The 14,613-nt window shown below is 33.6% G+C and overlaps 1 protein-coding gene and 1 long non-coding RNA gene across 5 annotated transcripts; both read right to left on the bottom strand.

The window, feature by feature from the left end:
* Positions 1 to 297: 297 nt before the first annotated feature.
* Positions 298 to 2,383, bottom strand: LOC114754178 (uncharacterized). The gene is made up of 3 exons (XR_003741127.1): positions 1,733 to 2,383; positions 1,272 to 1,338; positions 298 to 1,039 (listed from the first exon to the last, which is right to left on the bottom strand). It is a non-coding gene; the product is annotated as an uncharacterized LOC114754178 (long non-coding RNA).
* Positions 2,384 to 3,916: 1,533 nt separating this feature from the next.
* LOC114754176 (peroxisomal biogenesis factor 6) lies at positions 3,917 to 11,887 on the bottom strand. 4 transcript variants are annotated; one of them, XM_028942943.1, is made up of 15 exons: positions 11,430 to 11,887; positions 9,996 to 10,117; positions 9,825 to 9,913; positions 9,709 to 9,744; positions 9,223 to 9,316; positions 8,745 to 8,867; positions 8,192 to 8,256; positions 7,395 to 7,891; positions 7,235 to 7,316; positions 7,057 to 7,095; positions 5,908 to 6,476; positions 5,347 to 5,482; positions 5,194 to 5,265; positions 4,959 to 5,081; positions 3,917 to 4,500 (listed from the first exon to the last, which is right to left on the bottom strand). In XM_028942943.1, the coding sequence occupies exons 1-15, from the start codon at positions 11,636 to 11,638 to the stop codon at positions 4,387 to 4,389; spliced, it is 2,370 nt and encodes a 789-aa protein (XP_028798776.1). In that variant the 5' UTR covers positions 11,639 to 11,887; the 3' UTR covers positions 3,917 to 4,386. The 4 variants fall into 4 exon arrangements, with proteins under 4 accessions (XP_028798776.1, XP_028798774.1, XP_028798775.1 ...); XM_028942941.1 differs by having other exon boundaries at positions 6,958 to 7,095; positions 11,430 to 11,885; XM_028942942.1 differs by having other exon boundaries at positions 5,197 to 5,265; positions 6,958 to 7,095; positions 11,430 to 11,885.
* Between the last annotated feature and the right edge of the window lie 2,726 nt (positions 11,888 to 14,613).

The following is a 14,613-nucleotide window of genomic DNA, read 5'->3' as shown; positions in this document are numbered from 1 at the left end:
AAACAAGTGTTGGAAATAGTTGATGAAACCTCTTGAAAATGGATCTTGGCAATCATAGTTCAAAATGATTTTGGGAGTATAAATCACTAAGTTTTCTAAACGAAAAACCTTAAAGAATCCTTTAAGTCTAGAGTCTTAATAAATGGACATCCAATCATAAAACCCTATAAAACTCACTTTATGTGTGTATTAGGATTAATTAATGCACTTGGTTCAATGTAAATTCAGATTAACTCATTATTAAACAATATCATGCAGAAAGAAGAGTATCAAAAGAATTGCATAGAAACATATATGTAATCACATATATAGAAGCCCACATTCAACATTAACTAATCCAATACATAACATAATCATCTAGAATTGATTACAATCATAACCAACATAGTTCAGTCACAATTTTACAAACCCTAGATCTAGGAATTCATAAACAAGCAACTAGACTATAGATAAAGCCAACTCCTCTTTGAAGCTCTTGGAACTCATGCCAATCAATCCATCTTCAAGAGAATAAATGTCTAGCCATGTAATGGAGTAGGAAGCACCACAATCAACAATGATTTCGAGCTACCCATAGTGGAAGATGCATAAGTGGAAGAAGATGAGAGTTTGATGAGGGAGAGTGAGAGAGGATGAATAGAGGAGGCTATAGATGAGTGAATGGAGTGTTAGGTCAAAAATAGGGTTTCTAAACATTTAAGGGGATGAAATGGGTAGGATTTAATGAGTGGGTAGCCTAATCTTGCTATTAGGATCCGAATCTGGGTTGCTAATATGAGGACTTCATTGCGGCTAAGGGAAATGTTTGCCGTAATGAAGCTTTCCTAAGAGGAGCTTCATCAAAATCGATGAGGTTGCCACAGTGAAGACAAAATATGGCCGCGGTGAAGACATCTTAAGACTATAGTGATGCTTATCTTCCAATTACACCGTGGCACATAATTTACTTAGCCATAGTGAACAGTTCTAGAATCAATACTTTGAGTCTTGTGTTGTGTAGTTCCTTAGTCTCCAATCATGGCTCTAATTCTTAAGTTTCCTGCAATAGAAAGCAACAATTTGAAGCATTAATTGTCCTAAAAAAGACAGTAACTCAAAGCAAGGAATCTTAATCTAAATTAAACACAATTATCACTAAAAGAGCTACTAACTATGATAAAAGCCCTGAAAATGATATGAAGAGACATAAAAGAATTGGGCTCAATCAGCATATCCATATAGCAACCAAATAAACAATGCAAGTTAAGATCAAAGTTGTAAGTTCTTGCTACCTCTTTCAAGCTTGACTCTTTCTTCCTTTCCTTTATCCTTGGAGCTTTTCTTGCCAATGGACAGTACCTATCAAATATACAACAGGGGCATTCTATGTTCAACTCAAGCAATATCAATGACTTGACTTGACATACACCATAAACCTTATCTTTGATTTTAGGGTTTTGTGTCATTTTTATGATTTTTCATGTAGAATCCATATTTGAACTTAGATTTATCCAAATCCAATTTCTTCCCTTAATTCTTCCTTTGGCTAAAGCATATGTATGTGTGTAACAAGTTGAAATTCTTTCATAAATAGAGTTAATTCCTAGGCCACCCTTTAATCATTCATGTTATGACTTATACCATTTTGGCCAAAAAAGTACCTTAGGGTTTTAGCTATTTTTTCCCATCAAAATTAAATCCAAATCAATCATTAATTAAGGCAATTAAACCCTTAAAAGAATCCTTAACTTACCTTGTGTATTGCCTTAAAATTGACTTGGTTTTCTTTTTCCTTGTTCTCTTCCTTTTCCCTTTGATTCAAGAGCAAAAACTTTCCTCTCTATGTCTTCTTATGTTGGCCAAAAATGAGGAACTTGGATAGGTATTTATAGACAAACTTTTAGCTTGGATTTTCTATTTGGGTCTTGGTGAAATGTTATAATTTCTTTGTACACTTGTCCCCTTTATCAAGCCATGTTTTACATGATCATACCGAGTGTCATAGGAGAATAAGATGACTAGCCATGTGTCCTCTTACATCATCTCCCTTACATCATCAAGCTCTTCCAAGTCAAGGTCGTCCTGTCTTCCAAATACTAATATCATGCCATTTGCCTTATGAGGTGTCTTCCTTTTAGAAAAACATGTGTTTAAAAATATATTATCTTATTACATAATTCATTCTTCCAGGCATGCCTTTCATAAATTTTAAAAATTCCAATCATATCGTCTCTTCATAAAATGGTGCCAAAATGGTAGAAAATTATGGAGAAAAATTACCTCACCAAGCTTTAGATCATTCTACTGAATAATTATACCAAATTGGTTAAATTTTTCTTAAATTCTGTCCAATCCAGTGGCTCTAAAAATTCATTTCTTTATGCCAATAACTTTCTTTTAATGAGAGGAAGTTCCCTATTTTTCTTAGATTAAAGTTCAACCTATAACTCCCTCTATTCAAATTTCTTCAAAATCGACCTCCTACCGATATGATTCGACATTAAATATTTTTAAAGTTAACCTTCTCACCTTCAAGGCTTAGAAATAATTTTACAATCTGTAATAAACTCTCAACTAATTTTTTTTTCATTTCTGTCTGAACAATTAAGACCTTTATACATTTAAAATAATTCACTTTGGCTAATTTTTTTTTCTTGTTTAGCCAAAAATACCTATAATTATAGAAAATTTTCTGATAAGTCTCATTCTATTTTCACTTTTTAGGCCTTAAATACTATTTTAGACACTCTACTTTTCATGAATTTTCAAGAATTTCAAGAATTTCAGGCATAATTTCCAATACTGTCCTTTCTTAACTGAAACTTTTCAAAATGACAGTTTGGTCCCTACCTAGGTTTCACTTTAAAAGTTGTTCCATCTTTATTCTACTATTCTATCTAGCCCACAGTTAGTTTCAAATCCTTCATCTCGTAAGTTAAAATTTACAAGATATGACACCAAGTGTGTTTATTAGGGGAGATGGTAGTTGGGGATTGGGTGATGATGAGAATGACAGTCGCAGTGAAGACCTGTGGGAGAAGGAGGGGATGAACGTGGTGGTGAGCTTCATGGGTTGTAGGCTTAGGGCTCTTTATGATGGCAATGGAGATGAGGAAGAAGCAGTGCCACGTTGGAGAAGGAGACAGTAAAGAAAAGAAGAACATCATAGCTCACAATCCACTTGGATCATTTTCATCTGATGTAGCACTAATAAGGATCGAGTCATAAACATAAACTACAAGGATTGAGTTGCAACAAGTTAAACTATAAGAACTCAGTTACAAACTCAATCAAATTTCAAGTATTAAATAATTAATTCTTTCCTAAAATCAAAATTAATTAGCTTACAAATTATATATCCACGGCGATGATTGTAAACATCATAAAGCTTATTTTTTTGTTTAAATAAAAATCTCCTTTTTATTTTGTATTATGTGAATATTTATGTTTCTTAATCATCAATCTAACATATTATGAACACATGGACTAATGACTATAACTTGAAAATCTAATATAAGGACTTGATTAAAAATCAAATAGAATTATAATGATTAACAAATTAATATTTTTAAAGATTTAATTATTTTTTAATTAAAAAAATCTAATTAACTTGACTATTATTGAATGGAATTAGAATAGTTTATGGATGATAAATAGATGATATATGGATCGCAATTGAAAAATAAATTAGATTTTCAGCAGCAAGTATCAGATTTTTAAATTAATAGTATCGCAATAAATGTGATATCAACAAATAATTAAATCTTGATTTAATTTATATTTTGATTACGAAAAGCCCAATTAAAATAATCAGGCCCATTAAAGGCAAACCCAAAGTTCAACGATTATCATTTAAACATATTTAAATTAAATTACGTATATCCAATATTTATACCGTTCATGTATTATATATAATATTTAATAGGAAAAATCTCTATTAAATACTCAAGACCATCAATAGTAGATCTGAAATCTAACGCAAACAAAACAAGCAATTACAAGCCATTATTCAAAAGCTCACTGTCTGACGATGCTTTTCTTATAAATACATCATTAACCTAAAAGGTTTGGTGTAATCACTCTTACTCACTGAAAAGCCAATGCATCTTCAAAAACCAATTACGAGTCCCCTAGTACTAGCACAGGTTGCATTGGTTTCTAGACAACCGAATGAAATACCAACAACCCTCTCCACACATGATGCATGATATGATGAATTACACACAGTATGGAGGATATATGCCTGGATTTTTAGCTCTTCTATATGTACAAGATATTGCTTCTAATTTTTGAGAGCATCCCCCTGGCATAACTGGACATTTCAATGTCGGTTTTATGGGCTATGTTCTTGTGTTTTGAAGAAAGAATGTTGACCAGTCCATTGCTTACCAGCTTTCTACGTACATCCTATAGGAAGTAAGTGAGTTGCTGTTTCTTCCTTGAACCTCCTTCTCCATATAGCTCATTCCACTGCTTCAGCTCAGCCATTATTGATCCTTCAGCAGCAAAACTTGCAGCAACCTGCATTAAAACAAACCATTAAGCTTTCATAATGAAATAGCCATATGTAGGGAAGAATACAAGATCTTGATTCGTCTGTATCACAATGATAAAGATCAAGTTTCACAAGTATAATCATGAGGGGTCACTAGGCAAGTTTATGATCTCCTTTAACAGTTGAGGTGTACTAGGCGTCTGATAAAGCTATGTGCTGAAATCAAGACTCGCAATGTAAGTCTTTTCAAGGAAAGACACAATAGAAAGGAAGCAAAAGAGTAGCGAAATCAGTGATGAATCAAGTACAGGTTAGTTGAGTCTTTGATTGCGATTATCTCATGCCTCATACTAATGAAATATTACCAACCTGATACTATTTACTCAGGTGTCATATATTAGTCAGTGAATTCCCTTGAACAACCAGAATACTGTAAATCCATTGTCCTTCATGTGAATTGAGAAGGGTTTTCAGTTAACCTTACCTGACTCTTAGCCTGTCTCATGTCTTCCATGTTTAAAGGCCTCAAGGCAATTACTTGCTCTTCTCCATCGTCCTGAGTATCAGAAGCATCCTCTGAGTTTTGTTTTTCTGCTGCCTTTTTGTTCTTTTCCTCGAACAAGATAAAATTGATACCAGTCATTTAACCGGTATTGATAAGGGCAAGGTTGGGGGCAATGTCACAAAATAACATTGTAAAGGTTGCTTAGTGATACTACTACCTTGTCTTTCAATCTCTCCTGCTTTATGAGCTCCCTAACAGGTCGATAAGCAGCAGTTGTGCAAAAATTCTGTTTATACAGAAATTCAGTGTCGAGATGATGCCAACACTTCAGAAGCAGTAAACTAGAATCATAAGCTGCAAAACAAACCTTAAGATCACTTCCACTGTATCCTTCTGTCATAACAGCAAGCTCTTTGAAGTCTAAATTTTCAGTCTTTTCCTTAGCTAGTAGAGTCTTCAAGATCATTTCCCTGTTCTCAGCTGATGGAAGGCCAACCATGATTCTGCTCAACATGAAAAGTTACAGAGGCATCAGTTGCAAATCTCAATAATAAGATGCGTTTGAAAATCAAATTATTCAATAGTATTGCTAAGAGATGCTTAAGAGAATCTTCAAAATAAATAGTAGTGCAAATTCAAACACTGATGTATTTTTCTGTCAGTAAACACAAATATCAGACAATTTATAAACTTGAAGACTTTGGTGATCACGAGTGTTGCATAGAGTTGGAAAAACAAAATGTAAAAGAACCATGTCATATGATGGAGCCACTTGCAATCTATGTGTAAAAGCTTTATAGTTTGATTTAGCCTTTTCTTTTCTTATGAGCACCTAACTGTTGATAAAGGTCATGTAGGCACTTTTTCTAAGAATGGCAATATTGAAATTAATCAGAAACAGACAACCTATGCATCTATAATGACTTGCCTTCGCTCAAACCGTCGTATGATTGCTTCATCAAGGTCAACTGGCCTGTTGGTTGCAGCAAGGACTAGAATTTGTTCCCCAGGTTTTGTCAATAGACCATCCCAGTGCGTCATGAATTCATTTTTAATCTTCCTCATAGCCTCATGTTCTCCAACTCTTGTTCGCTGCCCAAGCATGCTATCAACCTCATCAACAAATATAATAGTTGGGGCAACCTTTGCCGCCAATGTGAACAGAGCTCTAACATTTTTCTCATCTTCTCCAAACCATTTTGAAGTGATGGTAGACATTGAGACATTGATAAAGCTTACTCCAGCTTCATTTGCAATTGCCTTTGCAAGCATTGTTTTCCCAGTACCTGGAGGTCCAAAGAGCAATATGCCTCTGCAAGGCTTAAGAAGTCCACCTTTGAAGAGATCTGGCCTTCGAAGGGGAAGCATGACCAGCTCTTGGAGTGACTCTTTAATTTCATCTAATGCACCAATATCTGCAAATGTAACTCCAATCTCATTTGCAGGGATGACCTCTGGTCTAATTCGCTTCTCAAACTCATTGTCAGGAGGAACTTCCTGCAATCACAATAATAAACTTGTTGTAACACTAATAGTAATAAGAACAATAATAATATAAAATAACAGACGCAAGTAACCATGTAAAACAACAATTAATATTGAATAGTTTCAAACTCTAGGCCTTGGAGAAAAGTGAAGGCATGCCCCGGAACCATTCGTATCGGCTTAACTATCAAATCTCAAACACTCTTATGCTGTGATAGTGAAATTGACAAAAGTTTACGGAATAGTGCAATGTGAAAAAATGTGTAATATTTGATGATGATATTTGTTGTGAATATAGAAACTGATAGTAGTTGTCAGCCGCTCATATGCATAGAACGTTCTTGATAGAGTTTCCTTTCTCTTTCATTGTTTGAAAGAGGTTCAATATGTGTCTGAACAGTGGGTTCTAGAATGATAAGAAAGACTGCTTCGCCTTTCAAGATCCCTCCAATGCAAATCTTCTTGAAGTTGGCTACAGGGAAATCAATCTTACAGACGCTTTTGGAGCAGAATTCTCTCCATCACTCTTTGCTAGAGGAATGGATTTCCCTGTCTCACTTTTGTTTTCAGGTGCTTGAGCGTCAGACCGTACCTCATTTTTTGCACCATTCCCCTCTCCGCCAGCTGAGCCCTGCAATGTAAATTTAGAATCATGAGAACTCTTTCATCATCTTCATTGCCTTTTTCTTCCTTATTTATTTATTTATTTATTTGGAAGCAATTTTGCTGATCCATCTTACCCTTGGAAATGAGAATGGATGTAAGCATACCTTGTTTCCATTAGCTTCCAGCTTTAGGGTATCCTCAGCAGTTCTTTTGCCTTCTTGAAATAGATTCAAACCATGGGACAGACTGTTCATTACCAACATCAGTAACTAGAAAACATTTCGCTTAAATGAATACTTAGAAATCGATGGTCCAGGTTCTAACCTCTCAGATGATATTACTAGCTTCCCATTTCGGTATTCTGGATCCTTGGTATTCATCAAGTGATAACGTATAGCAGATACTACAATCTCTTCAATATAATTACTTAGCACCATTGTGTCTGCACGGCAGATTGAATTCAAGTCATTACATTCAATATCATTTGCTGCAAGTACTTCAGCAATGTGCTTTTTGTTATCTTGAAACTGAATTATTTTCATGTTCTCTTCAAGTTGGGCATTCCAGTTTCCAAGACTAATCTCATCTTCGGGTGGTTTAATCTCAATGTTGTAAGGAAATAATGTTGCAAGCCTTTCATCAACTTCTGAGAATTCATCCTCAGCATCTACTATCTGGGAACCAAGTACCAACACTGGCCCTGAAAGTTTTTCAAGCATTTTATGAAACAAATTGCATAGCCGTTCTGATTGGAGGAAAATCTTCTCAGCATCCCTAATGTATAAAATGATGGGACTTTTTCCTGAGACAGAAACCAAGACCTGCAGCAGCTAATATAGATCCTTCTTGTTAGAAACGACTATTGATAGATATATCCCAAGTCCGTTTTTCTTAGATGTATCTTTCAAAGCAAAAATCCTATTTCAAAATTAGCGTAGCAGAGGACCATATCCCTGGAACGAAGACACTTCTTTTTTTTTTTGAGTGAATGGAATTAAGATACCTTCCAAGTGATGTTAGTTTTTTTCAGCTATACTTGTCCTACGGAAACCTTGCCCATTATGGTACTTCTTAAATACAGTACAAATTCGAAGTAGAGAGAAAAGCTATGATGACATCACCTTGTAGAGCAACTGAAGGAAGAGTTTTTCATCAAAACACAAGCTGCTCATGTGCTTCAAGGTGCCTGAAAATGGAAGTTCAAAGCAATGAGCAAACAAAAATTTGCAATTTATGCAGCTTCGATTATAAAATAAGGAATTGATTATTTAGATTAAGAGTGATAAGATATGATTATTACTGCTGCTGCTGCTGCTGCTACTATTATTATTATGTGATAAATTCTTGCTATTAAATATTACAAAATTCTAAGAATATCCCTGCAATAACTAAAATCTACACTTACTTCCAACTTTCCAAGCATTAAGCAGCTGCATTTACTAATAACAAATTGGTGAAAGAAGTGGGCAATGCGCACAGCTTAATTAAAAGTAGAGGTACTATATTTGATATTATAAAGATGAAGCCTTACATATTGGCAACCATTAGTCCTTGAGTTTAGTACATTTTTAACACGGTTATCATTATAGAAGACAAATCTATCAAAATATATATGAAGAGGATATTAGCTAAAACTGGATGATAGAGAGAGATAAATATGTTTTCATGTACAACCTGAATTTGTTGGACCACATTGGGAAGCGGTGCTACTCATATCAGATGCAGCAGAGGCATTCCTGCTAAGTTTTGAAGATGTATTGGAACTTCCAGTACTATTACTATGTGTGTGCAAAGTGCCTGAATGAAAGTTGTCAATCAAGATATGTCAAAATAATGTACAAACTACAAAAGTTTAGTAAAATTTAGCGAACAGTCATAACTGGAGGATATTTAAAGATGCAAAATCCGCATGGTAACATGATGTTATAGAAAAATTCATAACCTTTTGCAAGATCTTGAACATGACCACTATAAGAAAAAATTATCAGCACTGAAAAAGAAAGCTACATCATGACTAAATGTAGAAGGGATTTCAATCGTCATATCAACAGTTAGAAGTATCAATACTCCCAAGAAAAAGTAATCTAATACTGAGAAATACAAAAATTGTTTTCTCCCCAAGCCCGGGGGGTGTTTCTTTCTTGTTTCTTACCTTTAGTTTTTCCAGTTGAATGGAAAACTGAAAAGAAACCCAAAAAACTGGACGCTCGCTCGAGAGCCGCCTTAGATAAAGACCTTTGAGAGGACTATAAACAAAGCAAACCAGTTAGGAAAATCCCCTTACAAAACAACTAAATATTTGTAACTTCAAGTAATCCCTTTTTGAGAGAATATAGTACACTGAACTGAAAGTTTCTTTTTTTTTTTGGGAGGGAAGTCTAGAGTCCAGAATTACAGGCAAGAAAACACTCCCCACGTAAATATTCATGTCAATCCATGTTCTAGTTAAATTTTTTTTTTTTTTTTTTTTGTGTACATTCTAGTTAATAATTTAAAAGTATGACTTAAGGAATGACAAAGTGAGTAAACAAATTTATTTTGTGTAAACAGTGATGTATCGCCAGTTGTTAGTGCAGAACAGACACCATGGCGGGACAAAAAAGTAAACATAAAGTGTTCATAGCAAAAGAAAACTTACTGATTCTGTTCTTGCACATCCATATTTGCTTTGCATCTGTACAAGGGAAATAGATCAGATGCTAATATTTGCTTATTCAATTTAAATAAATGAAATTAACATATGAAAATAATCACCTTGAAAGAGAAGTCAGCAATATCTAGAAGCAGCAACTTTGACTCAAAGTGATGAGCTAAAGCCTTGGCAAGTATTTGCAGGTAAAGCTCTTCAAAATTTGAAAATAACAGTATGAGTCAATCAGACATGAATACCTAAACAATCTTGTGCAGGACATCTTCATAACATACCTGCTGGTCCAGAAAGCAGAATTGCCCTACTTGCCGGTGAAAGATTACGGGTGTGTTTGGAAAAGTGAAGTTGTTTCAAATGAACGAATGCAGCACTCCTCAATAACTCACAAGTTCTTTCACTGTCATAGTCACCACCAAACAGTGGAATAAGATTTGAGTTATCAGGGAAAATTCATATTTCACGTAAGATTTGAAACTAGAAGCAGGTGTTTATAAAGCCTATCTACTTGAGGATAAATGGTCTCAAGACAAGCATAACAAATTCTTTCAAGGGTAGAGCATCACGCCGCATTCCCCAGTGAATGGACCAAAGACTCACATCCACAGAGATCTATGCTAAACATAAGCCACAGTTATGGGTAAAGCATGGTTCTTATGCTTGCTTACACCTCAATCAAAAACCCAATAGATACTTCAAGAGATCTATGCTTGTACAGTTACAGCTAAAGCATGGTTCTCAAGCTTGCATAGACATTAAATAAAAACAAGTACTTCAAGCATCATGTCTGGCTGAGAGTAATATGTGAATGAATTTTATAATACTAAGAAAAAGGACGCAAGGATACGGCTCAACGTTGCAAGAGTTCTTCAATAGTATGTTTCTTTCACTAATAGCTGACCTGAGAGCTACACTACATAAGAGTAGCATAAATTAACAGTTTCTTTTGTCAATTGACACCCCCCCTCCAAAAAAAAAAAACCATAATAGATTTTCAGGAAGATAAAGTTTACATATTTCGGTGTGCAAGTGTATTCTAATCACTGTTTTCATGCTCTGAATCAGAAGTCAACTGAATTGGGAAATAAAAGGTGCACTAAAGCACAAAGAATATATGTTACATTTTCTACGAGGAGGATGAAACTAGAATCTGCATCGAAGTGCTATGCAGAATCAATCTGAACAATAAAAATAAAATAAAAACTACAAAATTGCAACTGAAAAGAATAATCCTAGATATGAGAAAAATCTTATATGAATAAAATAAAGAAAAATTCCCTGTGACTGCAAGCAATACATTAAGGCACGTTAGTTTCGGATTCAGTTTCATTTTGCGTAACTTCTCATCCGTCCTGGCCCAAGAAATGATAAAAGAAAGAGAGAATTTCCACGGAAAAGTGGACAGGATTCCTCCTACAGAAAATCAAAGAAAGCTCAGGGTTGACAGAGCATAAAGCCGAGACCTGAGATCAATAACAAACTTAAAAAATCTCAGAGAACAGAAGAACCAACATAGAAGACCAGAAGTCATGTCAGAAAGTCAAATCTACAAGTACAAGAAGCTTCAAAATAGATTGCAAGTAAATTTCAAGTACCCCGTGAAAAATGTTTATCATATCTTCAAAACCTTGAAGCACCAACTTCATTATACAAAATAAAAAGCAAGCAACAAATACATTAACAATTTTGGTAGGAAAAGTCAGTTAAATTACCTTAAGTAATAAGGAAACTCTTCAAAAGTTTCCTTGCATTCCTTGCCATCAATCACCAGCCTTAAAAGTTCCTGCTCAATCTGCTCACCACAGAGCGCATGATTCCCTCCAACCCATTTCTGAACCACTTGCCCTGAACTCAACCCAATCCCTACTCCAAGACCAACCCCTACGCTCAATGCTGACAACAAAACGTGTTTCTGCTCCATCTATTCAGACAGATTGATTTGATTTGGCCCTTTTTGAGAAAGCAAATGTCTGCTCCTCTTAAGCGATTCTCACCAATAGGACATCAAAAGATTGACGACGTTCGAGATTCTGGATTAGAGAGATTCAGCAAGGCTTTTTGAAACAAAAACGAAAAAGGTAAAAATAAGAGTCTCTAGAGAGACGTTGGTCCAAAGAAGGAGCAAGCAACGAGTGTATGGGTGTGTGTTAGTTTCCCTCTTCATCTCTATATAAAAGACATGCCATTCTTATGAATGGAGAATGTATAGACGTTGCTGGTGCTTGCCGGGAAGGAAGAAAATATTGAAAGCAAAACGGAAGGATTACTTTTCAATAAAAGAGTTTGAGAAGCTTTAAGTGTTTTTTAAAAATATTTTTTCCAAAATTAAAATAAATTTTTTTACATATTTATTTTGTATATTATAAAATTATTTTTAAAATCATGATTTAGTTTCTATCTAAACACTCCTAGAATTTTTTTTAGGTGGTGCCGACGCCAAATCTGGGTACCCCACACTGTCCAATTTCTTTTAACAATATGAACTAGAGTTTAAAGTGCTTTTTTATTCCCAAACAAGCTACCGTGGTTTAGGGTGTGTTTGGTATGAGGGATTTGGAAGGGAGGGGAGGGGAGGGGAGGGATTTTAATCATTTTCCCTTGTTTGGCAACACACAAATTTTAGGAGGGGAGGGAAAAATTTTTAAAATTTCCCCTCCCCTCCCCTCCTCAACCTCCCCTCCAAAATTGGGAGGATTTGGAGGGAAAAGGCAATATTTTGTCATATTATAACCATTATGTTCATATTTTGTCATGTTGTGACCATTATGTTTATATTTTGTCATGTTGTGACTATTATGCCCACGCCTTAAATAAAATAAGAGCAAAATTGTCCATATTAAAATATTTTTCCCTCCCCTCCCCTCTTTTTTTATAAATCCAAACAAGGTGATATTAAAATCCTTCCACTCCCCTCCCCTCCCCTTCCCTCCATTAAAATCCCTCCCCTCCCCTTCCTCTCGTTGAGCCAAACATACCCTAAAAGAAATTTGTCAAGTTAAGCTAATGTGTAATATGTAATCTCTCAAAAACAATGCAACATGAAAGGCTCTGTGTCACACTATTTTATAATCTTCTTTTTTTTTTGGTAGAATATTTTATAATCTTCTTTTGAGTACATATAAAGCGGTAACTCCTCTGATAATATTTTTAAGATAAAAATACACTCAACTATGCACATAACAAATTTTCCTATGAAACTTGAATGATAAGCTTACATTGATAGTCAAATTAGCGCATAATTTGAAAAATGGTTCATAAATTCGTATTTTGATGATGACATAATTTTGGGAATGATCATGTATTTTCAATTTTTATTCTCTTTTGGACCCGTATACAATCAAATAATCCGACTATAAGTGAAATAAAATTGTAAATGAAAATAAAATTCTTTTAACGAGATTTTATATATTCACAAATTCCAAAATTAAGATATTATTTGAAAAATATTAAATTATTTTCCATCTATCCACCATTAGTTGGAATTCAATTTTGAATACTTCTTTTGTTTTAAATATAAGACTCATTTTATATTATAAATTACACTATAAAATAGGTCTTATATTTAGGAGTATAATATTTTGCTAGCTAGAGTGTGATTTTGGATTTTTCTTAATAAAAAAGTATGAAGTGGTAGAAGACGGCATGGAGTTGGATCGGTGCCACACAAAACCGAAAAATATTTTAAAATTTTGAGATTTTAAAAGTATTCAAAAAAAATGTAGAACCTAACCCATTATGCATTCCAATTTTGCATTTGAATTCGATGGAGAGAATATTTGCGTCCCAAAATAATTTGATTTATCTGTCTACACTCTGGAATTTTAGCAATTCAACCATTCGTGGATTGCTCACTTAATTGTCTTCCCTTCCTTCCCAAAAACAAAGTACGTACTACTTCCTTCACCGCCTTCTATCATACTAACTCTAATCCTTAATATAAAAGCTTATTAACTAATTTAAACAGATTAAAAAAATTAGTTAAATTAGTTATTTATAATAAATAAGTATTGTCTTTCATAAATTATCCTTACCAATCAAATATTTTTTTATTAGAACTACCATTATTATAAAGATTATCTTAAGGATAAATAAATAAATATAAGAGATAAAGTGGATTTGGATTTTATATTTAGAACCAAAATAAAAATCAAACGAATTCTTATATAAAGGACCAGAAGTGGTGTATATATAAATAAGCTAGTTAACTAATTTAAGTAAATTAAAAAAATTTATTAAGTTAATTATTTGTAATAAATAAGTGTTATCTTCTCTAGTATACCCCTAATAATTATGTATATTTGCTAGAACTACTATTTGATAAAATATTTGATATGTGCAACTACTACAATGATTACTTTAAAAAAATAGATAAATATTAAAAAAAATGAATTGGGATTTCTACTTAAAACTAAATTAAATATCAAACTAACTCTTAATTATATTAAGAACCGGAGGTAGTAATATCTTCCCTCAATCAAAGTGTAATTTAATAATTTTGTTCACTTGATCTATGAATGTTTAACAAATCCATCGACTTGATTGGCCTAACCCTACCTAGGATATCAGAATGATTCTACATAAGCGGGTTAGGTTAAACACTTGGCTAGATCAAACCCCAATTTATCCCACCTTGATACACACAAATTTTCTTGTTTTATTATGAATATCAATTAATTAACTTTAGCTATTTGTTTTCTGATGCATTATATATTAAATTGACTTTATAATTATGGCAAAAAATTTTAATATTCACTCTTTTAATATCTAAAAAAATTTAAATTAATTTATTTGCTTGATATTATATAAAAATAAGGCTTAATTATTACATATTTATGATTTAAAAATAATTTTTACATCTTAATATTAATTTTCATGGGAATATATTTGAGATGAAAG

Source organism: Neltuma alba, unplaced genomic scaffold (assembly GCF_004799145.2).
Source record: "Neltuma alba isolate B1F8T4 unplaced genomic scaffold, ASM479914v2 tig00010095_pilon, whole genome shotgun sequence".
Taxonomy (NCBI): domain Eukaryota; kingdom Viridiplantae; phylum Streptophyta; class Magnoliopsida; order Fabales; family Fabaceae; genus Neltuma; species Neltuma alba.
This window is presented reverse-complemented; position numbering and strand designations above follow the sequence as displayed.

Bases quoted from the DNA above. Each gene is read 5' to 3' on its own strand.
- LOC114754176 (XM_028942941.1), bottom strand. From the start codon at position 11,638: ATGGAGCAGAAACACGTTTTGTTGTCAGCATTGAGCGTAGGGGTTGGT. The intron at 7,317-7,394 runs GTTAGAACCTGG...GGTAATGAACAG, and splicing joins CTAGTAATATCATCTGAGAG to TCTGTCCCATGGTTTGAATC. The intron at 5,266-5,346 runs GTTTGTTTTGCA...CTGTATAAACAG, and splicing joins ACAGTGGAAGTGATCTTAAG to AATTTTTGCACAACTGCTGC.